The sequence below is a fragment of the Ursus maritimus genome, unplaced genomic scaffold (assembly GCF_017311325.1).
Source record: "Ursus maritimus isolate PB19 unplaced genomic scaffold, ASM1731132v1 scaffold_11, whole genome shotgun sequence".
Taxonomy (NCBI): domain Eukaryota; kingdom Metazoa; phylum Chordata; class Mammalia; order Carnivora; family Ursidae; genus Ursus; species Ursus maritimus.
Window position 1 is genome coordinate 41,151,446 of NW_024423453.1, and position 24,751 is coordinate 41,176,196.

At 44.7% G+C, this 24,751-nt stretch overlaps 1 protein-coding gene across 1 annotated transcript in view; it reads right to left on the reverse strand.

The window, feature by feature from the left end:
• Nucleotides 1-21,472: 21,472 nt before the first annotated feature.
• Nucleotides 21,473-24,751, reverse strand: part of TMEM154 (transmembrane protein 154) — a 55,377-nt gene continuing 52,098 nt past the window's right edge. Inside the window, exon 8 of the mRNA XM_040626360.1 lies at nucleotides 21,473-21,882. Coding sequence (XP_040482294.1) covers nucleotides 21,870-21,882 — 13 coding nt within the window. The 3' untranslated portion in view covers nucleotides 21,473-21,869. The remainder of the gene's footprint in view (nucleotides 21,883-24,751) is intronic.

The window sequence follows — 24,751 nt, forward strand, 5'->3', positions numbered from 1 at the left end:
ACAACCCTACGAAAGAGGCATTATTTTCCCTGTTTTCAGGGTAAGAGACTGTAGTTCTTTGAGATTCCTTATTTGTTAACTATCTTACCCAAGGGCTCACAGCAAGTCTGTGGTGAGCATTTAAAAAAATGCCATTCAGGTCTGTCCCCTTTCTAAGCACATGCTTTTCCACCACATGGAAGTTTTAGGTAAGAGTTTTATTTAATTTTTTTAGTATGTTTTTTATTATATTATGTTAGTCACCATACAGTACATCCCTGGTTTTTGATGTAAAGCTCGATGATTCATTAGTTGCATATAACACCCAGTGTGAGTTTTAAAAAAAACAGTTCTTTTTCTCTACGTGTGAAATAAAGAGCCCTTTGGCCTTGACTAAGAAAAGCTTTTGGAAGAACTCAAATTCCCTAGATTGGACCCCTCGGCTGAAGTTGCAATGACAGGGTGGGTCATTCGAGAGAAATCAGTGGTTATCCTGGAGATCTGCTATTTCCCTTGACAGCTTATGCCTCATTCTGGGGTCCCTGGATTGCGACTCTTCCTCCGCAGAGAACCCCCCACCCCACCCCACACCAGGGTGAAAGTTGACATCTTCCATTACTGCTTTACTAGTCTTTCTTCTGCCGCAGCTTATCTGTCCGGATCCCCAGCCTATTCTCTCACTTCCTCTCCACCACTTTAACTCAGCAAAAAGGGACCCTATGGTTTGCCAAACCTGTGCAAACCCCCTCCCCCCACCCAACCTTTCCTCCCCCTTTATTGTCAAGGAGTTCTCTCTGGAATGCTCTAAGGAAGACCAGTTATTCATTCCCCTTTCCTTGAGAATTCTGTCATTCAAAATCAATGCGGGAAGATCTGAAGTTAGAAATTATATCTGCACATAAAATGAGCAACCTCTTGATCCTTCCAAAAATAAGTTTTTATATAAAGTAATTTTCTTAACCACAGTAAAAGAAGTATCTTATCAAGTGGAGGAAATAAAACTCAGAACGTTGGCAGTATTTGGAAAGCAGTCTTAGTCATAAAGGTGCTCAGGAGAGAAGGAAGCTCCCTCTAAGTATAGTTTAAGACACAATGGCCTCAGTTACAGACAGCTGACAGGTGCCCAGAACAACTGTTCAAGGGCAAAGAGCCCAGAGAAGAAAATATGGATGTAAGCCCTTGGTTTAATCCAGCTCCCAATTTTCTCTGTTATTAGCACCTTTCCCACTCACAGGTCGAGTCCTAGATGAGGCTGTGTCATCAGGGGACCTCTCCATGGCCAGGCCAACCCACCTCTTAATTTCGATATAGGAGATCACCATTTTGCTGGTTACATAATGGCCAAACATCACCGATTCCGACCTATATATTTCCTTCCCATCAAAGGAAGGTAATGCTCCTGCCTTGTACTTGGTCTCTGTTTCTTTCATTTTCAAGGGACAGCTCTTCTAGATTGAAACTTTGTAGGCCAGCCCCCCATCTAGACACCATCTTTAGTGCAGATGGATTGATCCCTGGACTCCAGCTTGGGTAGGAGCTCTGCTCTGCGACCAATGTCCCTGCCCAACTTGCTTGGGAGAAGGCTTTAAATTTAAAGGACCATATCCTGAGAAAAGTCGGGGACAGGGTATTCCTCAGGGAATTCCCATCACTGAACAGGTTCTGGGCCCCAGGCACCACACATACACCCCCAAACGCAGACTACCTCATCCTTGCTACGGACAATGCACATGGACATTTTCTATTATTCCATTAAAAAATGCCAGTGGGTACCCACTAAATTTATTTTGTGACCCCCAAATGGGTCATCACCTACTGTTTGAAAAATATTTCTCAGAGGCCTTCTGAATAAATTCTTTGAATATAAGTAAAAACTAACAAATGGGTCTCTTACCCCGGAGACTTGCTTTCTGGGTACCATGACTAGTCCTTCCAGTTCTGCTTCAATCCTTTTGTCACTCTGGCTCAGAGTTTCCTCATCGAGGGGACTCGACAACTGCTTTGGGAATCTTGTCCTTGCCTTCCTTAGGCCTCCACTCCCTAGGTCCACCCCAGGCTGCCTGTCCAGAGTTTCTTGCCCCTTCAAAATGTGTGCATGACCATGATATGAAGTTCTAGCTTCAGGGATTCATCAGTTTGCCACGTTAGTGATTCCATGTTTTCATCCAATCTTGAAAATTCGAGATGTATCTGATACAGTTTATCTTCACGAAGAGCCCCACTCACAAACAAGTAACCTAAGTACTAACATCATAGCTATCGATTATCAAAGACACTGAGATTGAGAAATGGCAAAATTATATTTCTCAAGTATTTTTTTCAATGTCTGCTCTATTCTCCAAGATTTTTAAAAAGTCAGAATTTTTCTTCATATCTTTTCTTACAGATTATAGTATTTATCTGTGGTTATTTGGTCAATCGTGATCTCCTCTCCATTAGATCCAAGTTCTGTGAGATCAGAAACTCCTTTGATCACCCCCCAACATCTAGCACAAATGATCGGGATACAGTTGGTTTCAGTAACTACTTTCTGAGTGAATAAATGAATGTGGCCTTTAAGAAGGCTTCAGCAGGATCTCGTTTTCCACAAAGGCTTTGAACTCTCTCTCTTGTCTTATAAACTAGAATACTGAGTGTGAACTTGTCACTGAATCAAAAAATAGATGTACAGCCCTATAGGTTTGAGTTATTTTTAGGGTCCCACTGGGTTATACTCCTCCTGCAAGATAAACACATGAGCATCCAACCCCAAATGTACTTTCTCATAATAACAGCTGCCGTCCGTGCATAGTTCACCGTAACTCCAGGAGGTGGGTGCTATTATTATCCCCCATTATACAGAAGAGGAAATTGAGGCTCAGAAAGGCTTAATCTAGGTCTCTGGATTCCATGCCATTTTGCCTTTATTCTACCTTTTTATGAAGCATTTTGTCATCTTTTTAAAAAAGTGGTGGTTTTTTTTCTCTCCATCCTTCTGAAAATCTTTTCTGCAAAGAGAACATTAAGAAATGTCACGAAAGGGAGCGCCAGGGTGGCTTAATAGGTTAAGAGTCTGACTTTTGATTTTGGCTCAGGTCATGATCTCAGGGTCTTGAGATCGAGCCCCATGTTGGGCTCCACTAGGCATGGAGCCTGCTTAAGATTCTCTCTCTCCCTGTCCCTCTGCCCCTCCCTCCCCACTCGCTTTCTCCTACTATTAAAAAAAGAAAATCATGGAAAAGGAATGAGCTTCAAAATCAGGTTATTCCGAAAGAGAATGTGTAATATCCTCATGGAGAGGTTCCTTAAAGATGTTTACACATGTTTTGAATGTGCCATTTAAAAAATGTGTCTTTTTTCAGTGCAAGTAAATGATCAATCTTTCAAATAGCATCACTACTGCCTGATCGTGGGTTATGTTCTTTCATATATAAATGGAAGTCACAGTAACTGAGAGGAGAAATAGCTGGTACCAAAATAAAACATTTAAAATGAAGAAGAAGAAATAATAATTTGTAGTTAAAAAGCAGTATTCTAAACAGTTTTTTTTTTAATTTAAAAGAGAGAGATTTGTTCATCTATAATTCTATGAATAATTTCTACCTTGGAGCATGAAAGGGTTCTTGAGATATATTTTAATCTGCAAGCTCTATGCCTTTCATCTCGCCAGTTCCCTCTAATTGAGTGGTTAGAGTGTGCAAAAGGTGTTAAATGGGGCTCAGGGGGCAGGGGCTGAGTCTCCTGATTTTTACAAAAGCGGTGGCAATTTTTATTACTTTTCTCAGAGTTATTTGCATTTCAAAAGGACACACATCCCGGTATTGTTTTGTCTCTCATAATTGATCATGACAGTGAGGTGCTTTAGGAATCTGGTCGGCAGCAAACAAGGCGACCACCCAAAGCACTCAGTAAATGCTTAGTGAGTAAAAACTGATGTTAAGATTGACCTCAGCAAGCCCCAGGCTGAGAGGTTGTTGAGGAGCAATCCACATTGCTTTTGCTCCTTGCTTCTCTTGCCCAACCTCACCTTTGACCTCGGGAACTAAATCGAGATTCTTTCTGCTGGTTCACGGTGGGAAGGTGCCAATAATTAAGTTAAAGTATCCGCTGATAACATTAAGGCGACTGCTTCCCCCCTTCCCCACCCTCCCCCCCATCCTTGATTTCCGCCTGCGGTCAGTCCAGCTGGGGGCTGGACAGCAGCCAGGGAAGCCACGGTGGTCCAGCCCCTCCGATCATCCGAGAAACAACCCCGCGGAATCATGTTTCTGCGTACACATCGAAGAGGGAAATCACGCAGATAAACGATGCTGCTGTGATAGCCATCTCTCATCTCGTCCCAAAGAAGAAGTTAGGGAATAAGATGAAAAGCAGATTTTAGAGTTTTCAGGGGTTGGGCATTTTGTGATACTAAAGGAGCAGTGGAAAAAGAAATACGCACACTGATGAGGAAGACCAGTTAGAGTTCCTCCACACTGGCTCAGTGTGGGGTCTGGGGTCATTTCTTACCTGCCTGGTCTGGAAAGTTCTCAGCAGCCAAAACACATACACCTGTTGAGCAGAAACTATAGGAATCCCAGTTCCTTACTTTTCACCTCCTGGGAAATAAATCGTCTTCTTTCTTTTCGAAAAAGATAATATAGTAGCAATAAAAACATCATTTTCTTAAATCATGTAAATATCATAACTCTAACAAAACTTCATTTTTGCATATTACCTCCCACATGCATGGTTCAAATATAGTTGCACTCATAGTGTACATACATTTCATGCAGGAATATTTAACAGTAAATAAATCCACCCACTTGAACAAAAAAAACACCCTGTCCTTTGATTTGTTTACTGCAATATACTATACGCATTGCCAGATCTTTTATGTGACAAGTTCTGCATATGTTTTGTTATTTTTCCTTCTTTCCAGGAATGAAGGATCCTGCGGGACATCTGACATTTTGCTTGACTTTTGGACTTGCGTTGTCAGTGGGATTTTAGTTTGTAAACTAAACTTTGTACACAGTTGGATTAAACAGGCATTTAAAACCACCGTGACCTTTGGGTACTCCCAAGTTTCCATATGGCTTCGGCTCCTGCCATGCTATTGAAATTTTTCCTCCTGAAATGAGGGACCACCTCCACCTTTTGAAAACACTCTCCTGGTATCCCTCCACTCCTCAGGCTTCTTCGCTGACTTGTCTTCCTCGACACCATCTTTAAATGCTGGAGTTTTGGGGGTTCAATCGGGAGGCCTAATTTCTTCTCTCGAATATCCTCTCCCTAGGGCAGTTCATCTACACCCATGGTTTTAAATACTTCCCCAACCAAGCCTCCCCTCTAGGCTCACATACACCATATCGTCAATCTACTTATCAAACTGGCCTCTGCCATTTCCCCAGTTTCACTGATGTTTGAAGATGCTGATGGAAATAATCACAAAAGCATCTTAGAGCATGACCATCTTTAAGAATACAGAACTTTCCTAACAGGCACCTCAAAGTCAATATTCCCCAAACAAAACTCTTGATCCAACCCAATCCCCACCCCAGAACATTCCCTCCCCTAGTTTTCTTCCATCTTACCGAGTGGTACCATCTTTCGTCTGGTTGCTAAATCCAAAAGGCCCTGTCATAGTGGGTTCCTTCCTCCCTCTTTTCTCTCACTTCCAATAAATCTTGCCTTTTCTACTTCCTTGAATATTTTTCATCCTCCAACAGTTTCCCTCCAGCTGTAAGCCATTCTCCACTCTTTCCCAGATCACAGCAGTAGTGGCCTGACTTCCCTGTTCCCACCAAAAGATAGCCAGGGTGTTTTCTTTTTAAAATATGAATTGAATCACAATACAGCATTGTTTGACAGCCTTAAACGGATTGTGCTTCCAATAAAATCTAAACGTCTTTCCCGGCCCACATGATTTGGCCTCTTCCCTTTTTTCTGTCTTGTCCCACCTGTTGCCTTGCTCCGCGCATCTCAGCCACACTGAAATCCTTTCTCCAACTGAATATACCATCATCCTTTCTCCTTCAAGGCCTTGTACTTACTGTTCCTTCTAGTTGGGACCTTGCTCCCCCTTCTTTTTGTTTGTCTACCTCCATTTTCAGGCCTTGGCTTCAGTGTGACCTCCTCCAAGAGGCCTCTCTCTACCTAACTACACACATACACACAGCACACATATTAATATCCCACTGCTTCTTTCCATTTATAACATTTACCACGCATTTAATCATGCGTTTTTACTTTGTTTATTGACCATTGACTGCTTCTGCCACTTATCTTTTCACTAGTTAATAGTATATGAGTATCTGTTGAATGAATAATTTATGACATGTGGACACAAAATAACTGGCCTTTAAAAAGGGCGGGGTACAAAGATACAGACGTAGTGAAGAGAAGGGCCATATGCACTCCAATGTTCATAGCAGCAATGTCCACAATAGCTAAATCGTGGAAGGAGCCGAGATGCCCTTCAACAGATGACTGGATTAAGAAGTTGTGGTCCATATATACAATGGAATATTACTCAGCTATCAGAAAGAACGAGTTCTCAACATTTGCTACAACATGGACGGCACTGGAGGAGATAATGCTAAGTGAAATAAGTCAAGCAGAGAAAGACAACTATCATATGATTTCTCTCATCTATGGAACATAAGAACTAGAATGATCAGTAGGGGAAGAAAGGGATAAAGAAAGGGGGGGTAATCAGAAGGGGGAATGAAACATGAGAGACTATGGACTATGAGAAACAAACTGAGGGCTACAGAGGGGAGGGGGGGTGGGGGAATGGGATAGACCGGTGATGGGTAGTAAGGAGGGCACGTATTGCATGGTGCACTGGGTGTTATACACAACTAATGAATCATCGAGCCTTACATCGGAAACCGGGGATGTACTGTATGGTGACTAACATAATATAATAAAAAATCATTATTAAAAAAAATAATAATAAAATAAAATAAAACCTAAAAAAAAAAAAAGGGCAGGGTAAACTATTGAAACTTAAAAAAAATTGTGTTTCCTTTGCTTTGAAGTCTTCAGGTTTATAATCATTTGAACTATAAGCCAATAAAATAATTTTAAGTAACGGTGCTCTCCATGAACTGGCTCACAAGCAAAGAAAGGCAATGTTTGTGTATTTTTTGCGAATGTGACACTCAAGACTGAAGAAGTTGATGGAAATTATCACAGAAGAGTCGTAGAGCGGGACCATTCTTACTGATTCAGAATTTTCTTCTACGGGTGTTTATGGGAAGAGATAATGTCAATAATGGCATTAGCCAAGGCTGCTGTTGTGCAATTATCAGTCACAATAAAGAATCATTTGATCTGACAAATGAGTGACAAGAGGGTTTTGTCATCCCGGTTCAGATAAAACGGCCAAACATCTGGGATTCTCTCAGAGTTTAGGATCTTTTCCTGGTTTATGAAGAGTGCATTTTTTAGAAACATCTGGGCTGGACTTCTTCCAGTTTGGTAAACAGTTGAAACTATCCCATAGTGTGAGTTAGCCAATCTATTCAAATATTTTGAGGAAAAGGAATCTGCAGTGAGTGATATTATGGAATTAGAAAGTGAGCTAATTTTATACTATGATTTAATAAAAGTAAGTGTGCAAATTTTTGATTATCCACCATAATGGTACAGTGGATAGGAATATTTATTGCTTGAATTAATTAGGCATCTATGGTTTTAGTGTTATACGAGCCCGCCTCCATTGATCAAGGAAGGAAATAGTTCCGATGCAAAACCAGGACTAAGGAGAGCCGGAATGCGAGGCCAAGTGAGGCTCCCCAGAACCTCTCCACCTTTCCTTTAAATGGTGTGCCCCCCACAGCAGAGCTGGCACGTGTGCCCGTGTGTGTGCCTGCACGCAAGGTGACCGCCGCAGGGAGCTAAGTGGCCCGCACTAAGAACGAAGGCCGAGCAGAGAGTACACAGAGAAGGGGGAACAGCAAACCCAGGGTGTTTATATCAGCAATGACTTCTGAGCCGGATAGAGATTTGTTTTAAGTTAATACTCAAACAAGAAGTTATAAACATCCTCTTTACTTCTCTGAGAGCTTACAGGCACAGCTCAGACACAGACCGAAGAATCAATTGAGAAGGGGGGCGGGGGTGAAGGGAGAATTTCCCGGATAACAGGTGGCCCCTGCAGGCCCGTGCTTGCTGAGGGAGGAAACACTTGCCTTCTGCTCCACGTGCGTTCCTATCTGGCCTATGACAGAAACACAGTGGATGGCGATTCTCTTTCTCAAAGGGGCACTTCGGGCCACTGCAGAGGGGGAAGGAAAATGAAAAGCCTTCGTGCGAGGAATAACCATTTGGATGACAGCAATCATGGATGAGGAAGAGCACGAAGCCTCGTAGGGCGTTACTTCATGAAAATACCCAGGGAAAGAAAAGGAAAAGATTGTGACAGGCTAACACAGATACAGTGACCCCAGTGAAATTGTTAAGAATCACATGAAATGCTCAGTGACGAGGAGTAAAAGGTAACACCAGAACTGTTCCGTGTATTTTTATATATAAATTTTGATCGGGTCAACTCTTTGGTTGAGTCTATATTGTGAGTTGCCAAAGTATGGATTCCATCAACCTCAACTTATTTATTTATTTATTTTTATAAATTCCCAAATTAAAAAAACAAAACAAACACCAGTCTAGGGGTTGGTTAAAGAAAGCAAGCTGTCCTTCACAAATCCACCTGCTAGTTGCAGTCAAGGTTCCAGAGTGGGCAGACCCCTCAGAGAACAGGGTGCGAGGGGCCGGAACGGATGCTAGTGGAATATGAGTGCTTCCGATCCTGTGATGAGAGGTTGAACAAAGCTGGTGTTTGTCCACTAGACCACAGTCTCCCAAGACCACTGGAGGCCGGTGCCACGGGTGGCAGCGAATGGGTTATGACAGTCATTCCAGGGGAGGGATGACTGAGCTGAGAGTTAGGAAAACCAGATTCGAGAACAGAGGCTATACCAGCAGCTGGCTGAGTGACCCTGCTCAATGCTCCTGCTCCTTTCTCATTGTGGACAACATTCTCCCCTCTAGTCCCAGAACCTTCTCTGGCTTGACTCCACTTACTCTCACACTCTGTGAGATTCCTCAACTCTTCCCAGAGAAGCTCTCAGCGGTCTGGACCCGTAAGCTCACCTGGACCGGGGCCTCTTGCCAAGAGCCTCTCTCTGCTTGCAGAGGATCTAAGATTTCTCTACTCCACCTGTGCCCCCTCCCCCCACACACCTACCTATCAAAGTCCAATGCCTTCGCGGCCAGGTCAGATCCTGAGTTCACCAACAATTATCCTCAAGTCCTCTCAGAATATTTCCCCTGCCTCCCAGAGTTATTTGTGTGTCTATCTCCTTTCTGCTCCTCCTGACTGTGGGTTCCTCCAAGAAGAGATCAGCTCTTCTTGGCTCCAGCCCCGAGCATTTGCTTTGTCGAGTCTGTTGGGTTGCTTGGAACAAAATACTTCTAGGTTTTTATTAAATAAATATCGCCAGGGATAAGTGTAAAAGAACTGGTTGGATGATTTCATACACACACAACACAATTTGACAAACTTTTTTTTTTAACTCCCTTGTGGAGACGTGATTCACATATTCCATAATTCACCCACTTAACAGTGTACAGCTCAGTGTTTCTAGTATGTTCACAGGCTTGTGCGACCATCACCACAATCTACTTTTAGAACAGTTCTGCCTCTTTAAAAAGAAACCCTGGCCCCAATACCAGTCACCCCCATCCTCCTCCCCTCGGCCCCTGGCAACTATTAACCTGCTTTCTGTCTCTAGATATTTACCCATTCTGGACATTTTATGTAAATGGAATCATACAATATGTGGTCTTTTCTGATCTAAGCTTTACACTATTGAAACATTCAGAGAGTTTCCTTTAAAAAAAAGATTTTATTTATTTGACAGAGAGAGAGAACAAGCAGGGAGAGCAGGAGGCAGAGAGAGAAGCAGACTCCCCGCTGAGCAAGAAGCCCCATTTGGGGCTCAATCCCAGGACCCCAAGATCATGACCTGAGCCGAAGACAGACACTTAACCGACTGAGCCACCCAGGTGCTGCTCAGAGATTTTTCTTTTTAAAAGGTTGGCTCCTTTAGAGGGGCACCTGGCTGGTTCGGTAGGTAGAGCACGTGACTCTTGATCTTGGGGTCATGAGTTTGAGCCCCACTTTGGGGTAGAGATTACTTTTTAAAAAATGTTGTAGTTTAAAAGTTTGGCTCCTTTAAATATACGTCTGGCAAAATCCACGCTGGAAGGGAGAAATCATTAATCAGACAGAGACACTGAATGACCTTTCCAAGGTTATTTGTATTTTAACAGAGAATAACAATGCCACCACACAAATAAATGACTCATTGAAGGGGACGACACTTGGGGCGAATGTGCAACGTGTCGCAGGAGCAGCTGTCCTCTCCCGAGCTGGCTCTTGCCTCTGGAATCTTCCGATCCTCTGGCATACCCTGATGGGAGGAACTGTCAAGTTCTTGGAAAAGGCCAGAACTTTGCTGTGTATCTTCTAACGGGAGGAGGTACAGTTTTTCGACAATCTTTGAAAAGTTGCCTGAGAATTAAACCCATCCTCTGAAAAAACAAGTAGAAACCTTTATTACCAATTCATGGATTCTAAGATACAGGTATTTTCTTCCCCACATTTAAATGTTCCTTCTTTTGGGATGCATCTTATAGTTGTCGCTGGCCTGGTGGCAGTCACGAAAGAGTTGTCATTTCTGGCACAACCACAAACCTGTCATAGCTGGTCATGGGGCACTTCAATTGAGATGTGGCATGGTTGTCACCACCTGTGCCGAGCTCCCAGGCCATCTACAACGTCTTCTGAAATTTACACTATGATTCGACATTGACATTCTATATACCCATTGCCCCTGACAGCACAGAGAATGACATTATATGAAGGATCACAGATTTTTTGACAGAGGGTTTTTAAAAAGTGATTCAGAAGACTCAGACTCTGCATGCAAGAAAAGTGTTAGGAAAACCCTAACCTGATAGTTTCCTTTTTCTGTATGTATGTATTTATGTGCGAGTGATGTGTGACTTTAGAAAATCGGTCTAAGTAAGTCCAAAAGAGTATTTTCAAACATTTTTTTAAAAGCTTGTTTTAGAGTTGAATTAGCAGGTATTTCTTTCTTAATGGTACATTTTACAATCTTAAATTCTGCTTCTTAAACTTGGTGTATCCCTGGTGTGTTATCTCATTCTGTGCTCCTCGTGAATTAGAGGAGGGGCTGACAAATGGAGCTGAATTCTCAGAAAGATTCAAGCCAGCAGGGCTAGAAAACTGAGTCTTACGTAAGTAACTTTTGAGGTTACTTCTCATGCCCCAGCGCTTGTACAGAGAACGACAACAGCAGAAATCATGATGGAGACAAGTAACACACAATACACAAGGTTCAAGTGGAATTCAGTGTTCAGAGTGCTGGCCAGCAGCCTGGACACGCTCCATAAGCTCCCGGAATCCTCCGGAGGATTGCAGAACTCCATAAACTATATGCTGACATCATCCCTGTCTGGGCAAAGACAGGACCAGCAGCCACCCAAGAATGGCCTTTCCGAATCCCTAATGAATTAATCGCCACCAACCGGAGCGGGAGAGGGAGAATGTGTTCCTGCCGTCAGTCTGCCTCTGCCCAGGGGTCCCACCTCCCATTCACCAATTAACTTTACAGTCGCATCTGCCTTTCCTGCCAAGCTCTCCCATAAAGGAATTTATCACCTTCTGTTCTGCTTTTCTTCCCAAATGTGAATCAGAAACCAACGGTACCGTTTAAAAAGGCACTTTCAAAATCCAATTATGCTCCCAAGCACCTTTTTGTGGAATGAGGGAGCTCTTCTGCATTGCCTTTTGTGGCTTTATTAACCATGCTGGCCAGAAGCTCGCTGCTAGCTGGGGCCAATAATAATAGGAAACACTTGCTGGGTGCCAGGCGCTGTTCCGAGGGCTTCATATCGATGACCTCATCTAATCCTCGCAAGAATCCTCTGCAGCACGTACTATTACACTCATGCTACAGATGAGGCAACTGAGTCAAAGACAAGGTAGCAAACTTGCCCAAGGTCACACAGCTCTAGACAGAAGAGAGGAGGGTTGAACCCGGGCAGGCTGACTCCAGAATCCGCGCTCCAGCCACCATGGTGTTTGACCATGAAAAAAAGATGATCGGTCTCTTCACTTTGCCTTTTCGTAAGTAAAGAACGTGAAGGGTAGCTCATCTTGTGGTTTTTACATCTTTAAAATCAATCTTCCTTAGAACTTGATTTATACAAAGCTTCCAAGTTTGAAATGGGGGCAAGGGCCCATAGGTATTGACCCTGTTTGGCTTTCCTCCAGACCCGTGAGATGGTCCTGGGCATTTCCCGGGACCCCAGGAGCTTCTGGAAAACCTCTGCCTAAATGCCCCTTCTTCTTGACAAGTTACCGGCGAGCTCAGAGAAGCAGTCAGCTCCCCCAGGCTGCAGGCAGAGAGAGCCCAGCTCTCCTGCCCAGCTCCTGGCTCCCTGGCGCTGCCCCAGCACGTTGCCTCTGCATGTCGGTTAGCGCCTGCTACGCGGCACTTAAGGAGGACAAACAAATGTGCTCATCGCATTGAGTTCAAGTGTGAATGATGTGATCATTCTGCTCCTGCTAGCGATCCTTTTTCTGGAAAGATCTAGGACAGATGCTGCAAAGCTTTGAACATAAACTCCCAGATAACAGTGGCATGCTCAGAGGGAAGTCCTGAGAATCAGAGCCTCAGGGTAGCTCCATTTGTGAATCCGTCTCCATTAGTCTTATCTTCAAGGGAGTTTCTTGTCCAGCTATTACTATTATCTCACCCCAGATATTGTTTGGAAGTCTGTCCTTCTAACCTATCCCTAATAAGATAGGGGACAGAAATCCTAAACCACCTGAGAAATTTCAAAGCATTCAATGAAGTTGGTAATATATCGTTCTGGGGGTATACGTCACCAATGTCATCTGTATGGATCACTTTATATCTGCAGAGAGCCCACAAAGCGTCATCATTTTGAAAGCATTGTCACTTAAAAATGAATCCGTGTCCTTTCCTTTCCAGCAGGTGCTATCAAGACCTTCTCTGAGGGCTCAACCCAGATAGATGGAAAAATTGGCCATGAAGTAATAGTAACATACAATTACCACTCTGTATGTCTAAGCTAATAAAGACATGATCTCTTGATTGCAACACTTTCCTTTGTGTTAACTGAACGTTTACTACCTGACATGGTAGTTTGACAACTTTTTCAGAACTCTGGTCACATGTATGAAAACCTGAGGCAGTCTTGCCTCCCTTTCTGGCCTTGTCTGAGACTGTTTTGATAACTTCAATACTGTTACATTTATGTAGGATAGAAGGGGGGAAAAGAAAGAATTGTGTTCTCATCTAATACCGATTAAAAAGAAAAAACCATTCCGTCTTCCTCTCTGTGAACAGATGCAGACTTAGAGCCAAATGCATCCACGTTATTATGTTCTGCGGCTCTGGGCATCTTCAGATTTGTCTGCCTTCCTCCGTTGTACCCTTGGCCAAGTCACACTTAATTTCTCTCTAGAAATAATGCCACGAGAGTCGTTAACAAATATGAATTCCCTCTTGCTCTGGCTTCAGATCCGAACTCTTAGCCATAACTTGGAAAATTGTGGGGAAAATGAGCTGCCCAGTTAGGAAAGACGTTATTTACAGAGGAGGAGAATATTTCTGCTTTCGGTTAGGATGGCTATCTCCTCGGGTCTCATGCCCTTCTGAAGTCAGTAGTCTGGGGAAGAATAAGCAGTGGATAAGCATCTTCTTGTCCTGATGCAAACAGGTATAAAGGAAAATCATATAACGTCCTTCAGAAAATAGTCTAACAATAAATGCTACTAGAATTGCCTCATGTCTTCCAGTAATTCTTCAAATGCAATCTCTCTTAAGTGAAGCATTTTCAAGGTTAAAGTCCCTGGGGATGTGACCCAAACAGCATGTTAAAAAGGCTTTCCAAGTTTTTTGTTGTGTCTACCCTAATTAACTAAGAATGATTTCTCTCAATGGTTTGTGTTTGTATTCCAATTTTAAAAATTGGAACCACTCTTGTAAGTTTTTGTAATGCTTTATTATTGGCTTTCCTGATGGCACAATTAATTTCCCTGGTTAAAACACTACAGTGCCAGAAGGTGATTTGAAAGGTAAGGTTCACAGCAAATGATCCCTGGGCAAAGGCAGACAGGATAAAAAGTTCGGGGACTTCACCAAGTCGCGGTCTGAAGGAAGCACGGTCTGTGTAGGTTAAAAGCTCTTACCATCTGCTGACTGGATGCTGTGACTTTGCTGTTAAGCCAGCAGCAGACAAGTGCCCCCGTGCCACCAAACCCTGGCCTGGCCGTTATCGGCAATAGGTAGTCTGAAGCATAGAGACCCAGCACTGAGCAGACCCAGCAGGGTCTCTGGCCTATGTCCGCGTCCCCTTTCCTGGGGAGGACCCCTGAAGTCTTAAGGAGAACTGTGCTGAACACCCACGGAGCAGGCCTCCCAAGGCTGTTATTCCTAAGCAGCACTCAGTTCCTTCTGGAAGCACACATGCTTGCACACAGCTGGCGTTGCTGACGAGCGGGTCATTGCCCCTGTGTGAGCAGGGCAAGGCTGAGAAGTGGTTAAACCACGCATCAAAGGCCAGATTGTACCAAGTTTAGGTTAATATATTGTAGTTTCATACATCTCTGTCGTCATTTTACCAAAGAGCATTTTCTCTTGGGCAAAGCGACACCCTTTCAAAACGGCAAAGCGTGAAATAAGAAGGAATCACAATAGGTTAAATCTTCTCCGAGCTATGGTTTTCTATGTGCAGATGCCCGTCGTGAGTAGCTTGTAAAATCAACCACTGTGACCGTTCGTGCATAGGCTCTGCTGATTTTACAAATACATAGTAATGCAACCGCCTCTCCGAGGGCACGCTCCAGCCTGACGTTTGCACAGCCAGCAGAAATCATTTCTTGCAGGAGATAGAATTTCATCGTTTAGCAATATTGCATCAAAGCAAGCTGCGCCCTCAGCCACACACGCTATTTTGGAGGAGGTGGCTGCCCTCCCCCGGCTGCTTCCCTTCAAATTAATAGGCGGCCAGCAGGTAATCAATGCCTTTTACAGACCGACGGCAGAGAAGACCCTGTAGGTCACCGCTTTGGGAATATTTCTCTGCGAGGCAGATACGAGGCTTTGAAAAATAACATGTGTTGTTTTCTCTTGGTTATCAAAGTAAATCATGTTCAACACAGAAATGTTGAAAAATAAGAAAGCTTGAAAGAAAAAAAGATCATTCTTAATCCAATCATTCAAAGATAAGCTCTCTAACGTGTTAACATAGTTTGCAGCCTCATATGCAATTGGCGTTACATGTACATTCTCTCTGCCCCTGCTCTCCCACTTACTATCTTGTGCACGCCAGACATTTCGTTGCTTCTCTTTTGTGATTATAAATACTGTTTCTGTGATTCGCCCTGTCTGTCATTTTGTCGTCTACCTGTCTGATTGTTTCCTTAGGGTAGTTTCCTGGAAGTGGGATTTCTAGATCAGAAGATGTGAATGAATGGCACGGCATTTACATAAAGATTTTCTGGGTTAATTTGAAAGCCTATCGCTGTGTTTCCTGGTTGCGCACGGCTGTTTCTGGGGAAGGGGAAAACACCTGCCACGAGCTTTTCTCATTCCAACGCTTTTTTGATGTTGCTCTGGTGGTAGGTTTGATGCTTCCTCTAGAGAGCAGATGATTGAGTGACGGGACCCACGCTATCCAGCTGCCTTCTTTCTCTTCAGATCTCCTCTTCTCCACCCTGCTTTGTGCCTTGCATGCCTGACCTTCGTGAACTACATCAATGGGTTCCCCTGCTCCGTGCATTCCAGTTGGGTCCAACCAGTAAGGACTGGGGGGCAGGGTGTGGAAGAATAAAGGAGCTGGACCTGCTCCCTAAGGAATTAATGTGGGTTGGCTGCATCCTGGTTGTTTTTTGTTTTTCTTTTTTCCTATCTACACTTAAAAAAATTGTGATAAAATACACATAACATTTACCATTTTAACCATTTTTAAGTGTACAATTTAGTCTTGTTAAGCACACTTACTATGTTATACAACCATCACTACTAATCCATTTCAAGAACCATTTCATCATCCCAAATAGAAATTCCATACCCATTAAACAATAACTATTACTCCTTCCCCTTAGCCCTTAGAAACCTCTATTCTACTTTCTGTGTCAAAGAATTTGCCTATTCCAGGCACCTCTTAGAGGGGGAATCATACAGTATTGGAGCTTTTGTGTCTGGCTTGTGTCACTTAGCAAAATGTGTTCACGGTTCCCCCACGGTGCAGCATGTGCCAGAGTTTTCTTTTCTTAAGGCTGAATAATATTTCACTGCATACACCAATTTTGTTATCCATTCGCCTGTTGATGGACATTTGGATTATTTCCACTTTTTGGCTGTTGTAAATAACGCTGCTACGAACATTGACGTACATTGGCTGCGTCCTTTTACGAGACCACAAATTCTGTCGGGTGGTCCTCTCCATACGGTGAGCGTCTGTTTGTCCCAATAACCACTCCCTTTCCTTGGCTCTTTAGGCTTCGGGTGGTAGTGACTCCCTACGTTGCTAGTCTTGGGGTACTATGCACCTTATCCATGCCTTTCTAATTCTCCTCTTTATTAATCTTTCTTCAAATGACCTGATTTGAGTGTGTCATCTGTTCCCTGCCAGGATTCTGCCTCACGCTGAACTTTTGCTGTAAACTGTCTCCTCTATAGGCCTGAAACAACAGGGTACCTCTCATAGAGAACCTGGGCGTATGGCCGATGCATCCCAAAACAAAATAATACACATGCCCAGGCCCCATTCCACTTCAATTGATTCAAAGTATCTAGTGCTGGGACCTAGAAAATCTTCATCTGAAAAAAATCTCCCCATGACTCTAATGCTGTTGGTCCAACTCTCGCACGACCCCCTTGCCGTGGGCTCTTGTTTGTAGCAATGAACCGAGATATAGTTCTAGATCTGCTTTAAGAATTTAGGCCAACTTTTTGGGGGGTGCCTGGCTGGCTCAGTCATTAGAGCACACGATGCTTGATCTTTAGGTCGGGAGTTCGAGCCCCACATTGGACACAGAGCTTACTTAAAATAAATAAATAAGTAAAGATATTACCTATTAGAAGAAAAATTTTTTAAAAAGAATTGAGATCAACATTTTTTAACTAAAATAACCAAAATATATTGAAATGAAGATAGCTGAAAAGTAATCACGTTTTATTCACTTTCTAAGCTCACTTTGTTTCCTATCGGGTTGCCTTCCACATAATCAGGTTTTTAGGAAGGCAGAACAGAGAATGATGCTCAACCCAGAGGTGGTATTCATCTTCTAAGCTGCCGACATGTGGCCCGTTTTCCTCCAGGCGCCGTCTCGTCGTGCCCTCATCTTCTTACGTTCGAGATCTGTAGTAGCAGCGAGAGGCTAACACCGAGAAGCCTGCTACCTTCATATTTCTAAAACTTACTTAATTACCAATGCTTTTTGTAGTCTCTTTTCTGAGGTACACAAACACAGCTGTCCTTAAGTGTAATATCAAAAGCCGCATCAGACAGGCTATGATTGCATTACCAGTCCCTCTTGGCGAGCAATGACTCCAAATATTGGGACTCCGAGAGAAGTAGGGAGCTGAAAGGCAAGAAAACGGGCTTTATCTACCTCAACATTTTGCCAAAGACAACTATGAATTGGGAGTATTAAATAAGTTATTAAAATATCATTTGCTTATGACCCCAGATTTATTCTCAATCCTGTGAGGTGGTAGTTTTAGGCAATTCATTTAGCTTCCCTAATCTTCATTTTTTTTTTTTTTAGATTTTATTTATTTATTTGACAGAGAGAGAGACAGTCAGCGAGAGAGGGAACACAAGCAGGGGGAGTGGGAGAGGAAGAAGCAGGCTCATAGCGGAGGAGCCTGATGTGGGGCTCGATCCCATAACGCCGGGATCACGCCCTGAGCCGAAGGCAGACGCTTAACGACTGAGCCACCCAGGCGCCCCCTAATCTTCAATTTCTTCATCTGAAAAGAAGGGAGAGAAAATAGTTTTGCTCTACTAAAAAACATCTAAGATCTCATCAAATTAAAGATTCTTTGGTTCATCAATTCCACGTTACAAATGAGGATGTGAGGTACAGAGGATATTAAAGGACATGTCTAAGTCCAGAACACTACGTAATAGCGGGATTAAGCTTCCCATCCAGGCCTCCTGGGTCTTAGTTTCATGGAGAGGCCAAGACACAGCCAGTCAGAAGGTTAGGAGGAATGTAATTAGCAATAAAATAAACAAAAACAAAAAAGAGAGAGAAAGCACACAGACAAGAGCTGCTGCTATGAACACCAGACTTTCCCCACCCCTGGCCAGACTGAGCTGGAGTGTGGTCACCATGCTTAATGCCACCAGCCAGCCCTGATATTTAAAAAAAAAAAAAAGCAATAACTTGCAAAAGATGTGAAATATCCCCCACCTTAAGTGAGCCAGACAGGAGCTAAGCACAAGGGAGGTGTTACCAATGACGAAGAGGCCCTTGTCTGTTTCATTGTGGCGTCCAGTTCAGGTCAGCCACGAGAAATAACCCGCGGCTCTGCTTACAGCCCCGGCGGCTCGGAGGCCAGATGCGAACACTTCACAGGGCTAAAAAGCCTCCCTTCTGGGCCTGATACATTTCTTCAAACTTATCTACAAACGTCCTTTGCCCTCTCATCTTTAAGATGCTGAATCACTAAGTTTTATTCCTGCTCTTTAACTAAAAAAAAATCAATAATCTTTATTTTCTAAGCATCTTTCTAGATCCTGCTGGAAGCTGCTCTCTAGTTGACTCAATTGCTTTCATAATCGCCCAGACTATGAACTGTTGGTAAATGGAGCTTTTAATGTTTAATATTTCAACATAATTACATTTGGGATGATCTTATTTATCTTTTGGAGAACTTGACCCTAAACCACTATCATAATCACTATAGCAAGTTGCTGTTTTGAATCAGAATTGGTTTTCAAAAAATAGATAACTTCATTTTCAGCACATAACATACCACTTATGTTTACTTCAAGATCAGAAATAGGGTTCTACTGGGGGCAGAGCAGGGACCCTCTCTTTCTCCTCAGGCGGTGGTGTAAGAAAGCATGCTGCAGATCGTCCAAAAGCAAACACCTTCCGTTTCTGTAGTGTATGCAGCCTTTGCCCAGCCCTGAAATGTCACTAAATTTGAAATCGTTTTCTAACACACCACACCCTAGCTTTGAGCTGACTGTTGGAGCCATCAGCACAGGCAGAATCAGAAGCCAGAGCCTGCAAAGCCCTAACGTTGGGGGTGGTAGGGACCAGATAAAACAAAGCACGTAGGCTCGGGACAGCTTCCTGGAAACCAGGTGTTAAATTCTACTGCTGTGTCATTGTCATGTTCTTTTTCTACGTGTTGCAGGCTAATTGATTAACAACGTGAGTCAGCTGTGGTCACATCACCTTCATATCGCAATGAACGTGTGAAATAAAAAAACCAAATGTTTCTTATACTCAGTAAATTCAGTTCCTTTTTCTTATTCACTTCTTTAATGGAATGTCTTTTTTATTAGAGCAGCGAAGAAATGGCTACTAGAACTAGGAATGAGACTATGTCGTCAAGTTACAGGGGGATGAGATGACTGTTCTTGTGACCGGAAACTGCCCCCTCCCTCGCAGAAAGGATATAATGGATGTTCCCTCCTTTTGCTTCCGGACCTACAGGCCTCAGGGTGTGATACCAGGTTTATGGTGTTGTATTAGAATGCGGAGGTCCTGTTGAGAGGATGCGAGAGGACCACCTCCACATGGGGAAAGGGAGGGATTTTTCCTGGTGGGAAATGTGTGTGATCATTCCCAGGGAAGGATTATTCCCAGCAAAGGACCTCAGTAGGGAAGCAGAAGTGGGAGGGCAAGGCAGGCAGGCAGAAAGAGCAGTCCTTTGTCCTGATAGCCTCCCCCTGCCCTTGGGCTGGGATTTAGACCTCATTTCCCAGCCCCACCTCTGGGGAAGGGAGCAAGATGGCCTCCATGGTAGGGAAACCTTGGGAGCGCGGTGGCAAAGCACGTCCTGAGCGCCAGGGGACGCGGCACATTGCTCTCCGTGTGATTGTGGAGGCTTGCTTTGAGGATTTCAGCTCAGTTGTGGCGGTGCTGGGAGGAATTACAGGTGGAGCTGGGAGTCTTTGCCCGGGTCACTGTCCCACATGGGGGAGCTGCCGTCTCATGTGGGATAGTCCCAAACGGAACAGGGACATGGGGAAGCAGAAGATGGTGTGCGGCTGCCAGCCCCGGCAGGGCCTTTTCCTCTCTGGCTAACGTTGGAGGCAGTTTGCACAGCAGTTACACGTAGGACTCTTGAGCCAGAGATCGGGCTTACTGTCTCAGTCCTGTCGCTTATTGGTTGTTGACTTTGGGCAAGTTAGCCTCTCTAAGTGAGTGCCCACGGAAGTTGAAGGTTAAGGATGCTGTTGGATTTCCTTCCATCAGGATTCTTAGGATCACTGCTGAAACGGGTGTGCGGCTGCACAAGGCAAGGCCAAGGTAAAAGGAGGGATGGGAAGGAGATCAGAGAAAAGGATGACATGGCCACCCCCTGGCAATGAATGTGACATAGTTACAAAGGACACCCTGAACTGTCACCTCCAGGGGAAATTGTTGTGGCCGCCTTGTTTCTGCCCCATGGGGAAAGGGCAGGGGTGAGCTTTCGGCTTGGACTCAGGACTCTTTTGGTGGTAACAAAAGGAGTGGATTCAGATAAATCGACCCCCCCCCCATGAAATAAAAACTTCCTGTATTTTACAGTACAGTGACCTCGAGCACAAACTCTAGGGATATTTGGTGAAGCTACCTCACAAAGGAGCCGATGACAACTCTTCGTCCTAAGGGGAGATTGCTTGGCTCTCATCTGGTGTCTTCCTCTGACACACAAGGTCGCTGGCACCCCCACCGAATTAGTTTCCCAGGGCTGCGGTAACAAATTACCACGCACTGAGTGACATAAAACAAAAGGAATGTATTCTCTCACAGGTCTGGAGGCGGGAAGTCCAAAATCAAGGGGTGGTCGGGGCTGATTCCTTCTGAAGGCAACAGTTAGGGTTCAGGATGAGCTTGAGGACCCCCTCAGAGTCTCCAGTTGCCGATGGGAGTTTCCAAAGCCCCGTGACAGCAGGGAGGGGACAGTCTATGGCAGGGTGAGGGTTTGTGCAGGATAGCACTAGGGTAAACACTGCATAAAAACCCATATCCACATCTGTTTGCACTGCCCTTTCTACACCAAGCTGCTAACCCTCCAGCAGAGAAAATTGCCCAGTCTCCATGGGGCCCCCAGAGAGGAAGGACAGAGAGCCCGTCCGCCCATAGAAACAGCCAACACTCCTGAAGGCTGGCCAGAGGGGCCAGCTCCTGATGTGGAGGCTGGCCTGTCATTAGATGGAAGCAAGGATGACATTCCAAGCCACTTTATTTTCAAATGAGCAAAAGCAAATCAACGGCCCTTCCTTTTCATCTAGCAGGGTATTTTCTCCATGCAGCGGCACTTAGCAACGGCCTCGTCCCTCCTGATTAGTGCTGCCATTAGAGAAATGATTCCTCAGCACAGTGAGTCATCTCCGATCCTGACAACTGTAACCATTCCAGATGGTGAGAACATCCACGACCATAATGGCCCTTCCTGTCAGTGTTTGCCGTGGATTGTTCTAGGAACCGCAGGGGACAGACACCAGCTTGTAGCCTGGAGAGATTTACAAGGTGTGGCTGCAAAGTTAATGACCCTGATGCCACAAGCCACGGGTGGGAATCAGTCACTTTTCTTCAGAGTCACCACCTCCAAGTAGGGGCCAGATCACAACACCGACCTGGAGAAGCAAAGAACAAAAACATCAGGCAAACCAGCAAAACGCCGAACACGCAAGAAACAGGGGCTCAGTCTGTCTCCGGGACGGTGCTGTCAACCCAGGCTCTTTGCAGGCCTCTTTCATACTGTCACCTCGACCGACGTGCAGGCCTCGGAGGAAAAGACAGGCATCCGAGATGCAAGTGGGAAGATTCAGTGGGAAGAAGAAGAAGCCATCTGCAATCGCTCATGGAGACAGCAAAAAGCCCAGCATCTTGGCATTTTGGATTTTCAGGGAAAGATATGCTAAGCTGGAGAAAAATAAAGGCGGTTTTTAGAATTTGTGCAAATGACTTCACGAAGCTGGCTGAGCGGAGCCGTCTCCCCGCCACACCTGAATATCTGGTTCTGGAGGGCTACGAGAGCGTGCTAAGCACAGCGGAATTTATTTTACCAATTTTCAAGCTTACGTTATAAAAAATAGTGCCGGCCGAAGCGTCATCATCATTACGGCATAGTGAAGTGCTCATTTCACAATTGGTTGTTTAAAGTTAATAGATCAACTGAGCAACCACTAAAAAGATGATGCATTGGCTTAATTCCACGCTGTTCCAGAGCTCAGCAGCTGAGTTAATATATACATGGAGATGTTGGCAGACGGCTCCTTTTGGTAATAATATTCATTTTTATGAATGGCTCATTTATTTTTTATATGTTCCTCTTTAGCCCTGCCCTCATTTCTCCCCTCTGTACTGAGCCTGGCTCCCAGGACTCTGAAGGTAGAGAGAGCTCTGCATTTTAATGGCGAGAATGAGCAGGCTGCTGCCTAGGATGGCTCCGGAGCGTTGAAAAATGAAGAGAAAAAAAAGATTAGGAAAACGAATCCGTGGCAGCAATTGGTTTCAGAAGTGCCAGTCAGCTGGTTATTTACTGAGTCTACACCCCGCATCTCTTTGTAGGTGTGTTTGTTTCAAATCCAGGTGGTGATTCATCATCACAGTGAATCGCTCCCATCCGCTCACTTCCTGCGGGAGGAAACTGTGTATGTGCGAGGCATTTTATCTTTTCATCTAATCACCTGAAGAATAAGAGGAGCATACTTACCTGGGCATAAAAAAAAAAAGAAAAAAAAGAAAGAATGAAAAAGGACAACCCTCAAGGAAAAGCACTAGCCCTTTGCCCTGAAAGTTATTGGAGCGCGTGAGGAGGGGCTTACAGCTGTTCCCGCTTCTCTCTTGCATTTATTTGCAGGTATGTTTATAGCAGGGCCCCAAAGGGTCTGATCATCACTGCTGAGCAGTTCCAGTACTTTCTCTGCCTAACAAAGCTACCTGCTTTCCCCAGATTTCTGGATGTTTACTGTGAAGCAAGGCTTCGAGGCTGCCTCCATTATCCCAAGAGCATTATCCCTCTTTGCCTGGCCCTCTCTCCACACAGCCTTCCTCTAGACCGAGGATGCAAATGGAAAAATTGCAAAAGGAATGGCTAAGGAGCTCTTTGGGGTTGCAGGCAACAGCTGAGGGGGGGCTGAGACTCCTCAGAACATAGGAGAGGCAGTTGAGCCAAGGGGTTTAGAACTTCCGCTGCCGAATCAGACTGCCCTGCCTGGAATCCCAGGTCTCCTGCTTCCTAGAGGGTGGCCCTCAGCACGTTACTTCACCTCTTTTGCTTCAGTTTCTGGAAATTGAGTACAATCGTAATCCCTCTCTCACAGGTTTGTGGAGAGGCTTAAGTGAGTTAGGTAAATTACTTGTATGTTGCCCAGCCCATAGTAAGTTCTAGCCACTGTTGGCCATGATTCAACTTCCTGTACTAACAGTCCCTGATTTAAATGCCAAAGAAGTGTCCAATTGTCCCCATCACCCTAAACTAGCAACAGGAAGACCTCGTCAGGGGAAAGGAAGCCTCTTCCCCTCGCCCTCTCAGAGCCATACTGAAGGGAGCAGGTCTTTGAAAGTATCGCACGTGGGTGTTGAGGGAGCCATGCTTGAGCTTCCCCACCAGTGGAAAACTGAGAAGATCTTCTCTTCTCAAAGCTAGTCATGCCTCACTTGTGTCGGCATCTCATCAGGTCTTGGGGGTCTCACTTGGCCTTGTGCAGGGGCTGCTGAAAATGTCCAGTAAGTCAAGGTAGATCCTGCAGCCAGAGGTCTCGTCCTTGGAAACAGAGATGTTCATTCCCAAGGAACGGGAACTAACGAGAAAGGCAGCCTCTGAAGGAGATTGCGGTGCGTATGGAGCTGGGAGCGCTCTGGGAGCTCAGGGCAGAGAGGGTTTGGCGCCAGCAGCTCAGCCCCGGGAACCCTGGGGCTTACCCTTCAAACCTCTGCTCCCAGGGATAATAGGGCTCTTGCTTATTCTTTTTCTTTTTCTTCCTTCTCCTCCTCCATCTTCTACCTCTTTGAGAATTTATTTGCAATATATTTCGGAGGAAGATACAGCACTGAGACCGCTTGTGGCAGATTTCTATGGGGTCCACAGGTTCCTTGCTTCAGAATGACCTGACATGCTCATTACAACTGTGGATTCGTGGGCCAAACCCCCTTTGGCTTCAAATTTTTAAGAAGCTGCTCAAGGAGATGGTTTTTGGGTGCACTTTGGTGGGACAAGTATTGATTTGGAAATGATTTAATCTAGCTGCTTTGTTTTGCAGATGGGGAAACTGAGGCCTGGGGGAGTGAAGCAGCTTTCCCAAAGTTCCCCAGCTGGTTAGTGGTAGAAGCCGAAGCCTGTAGGAGAGGAAATACGGGAGTGTTCTGACTGCAGAGAGGGCCTCAGGCTCTCTGGATGTGAAACTCTCTCAGACAGGCAAATACTGAGCTCTGTTTCCTCTCCAGCTGGCATCTGGTCCTGGCCACAGCGATAGGGGACTTATTGCCATATTTGACAAC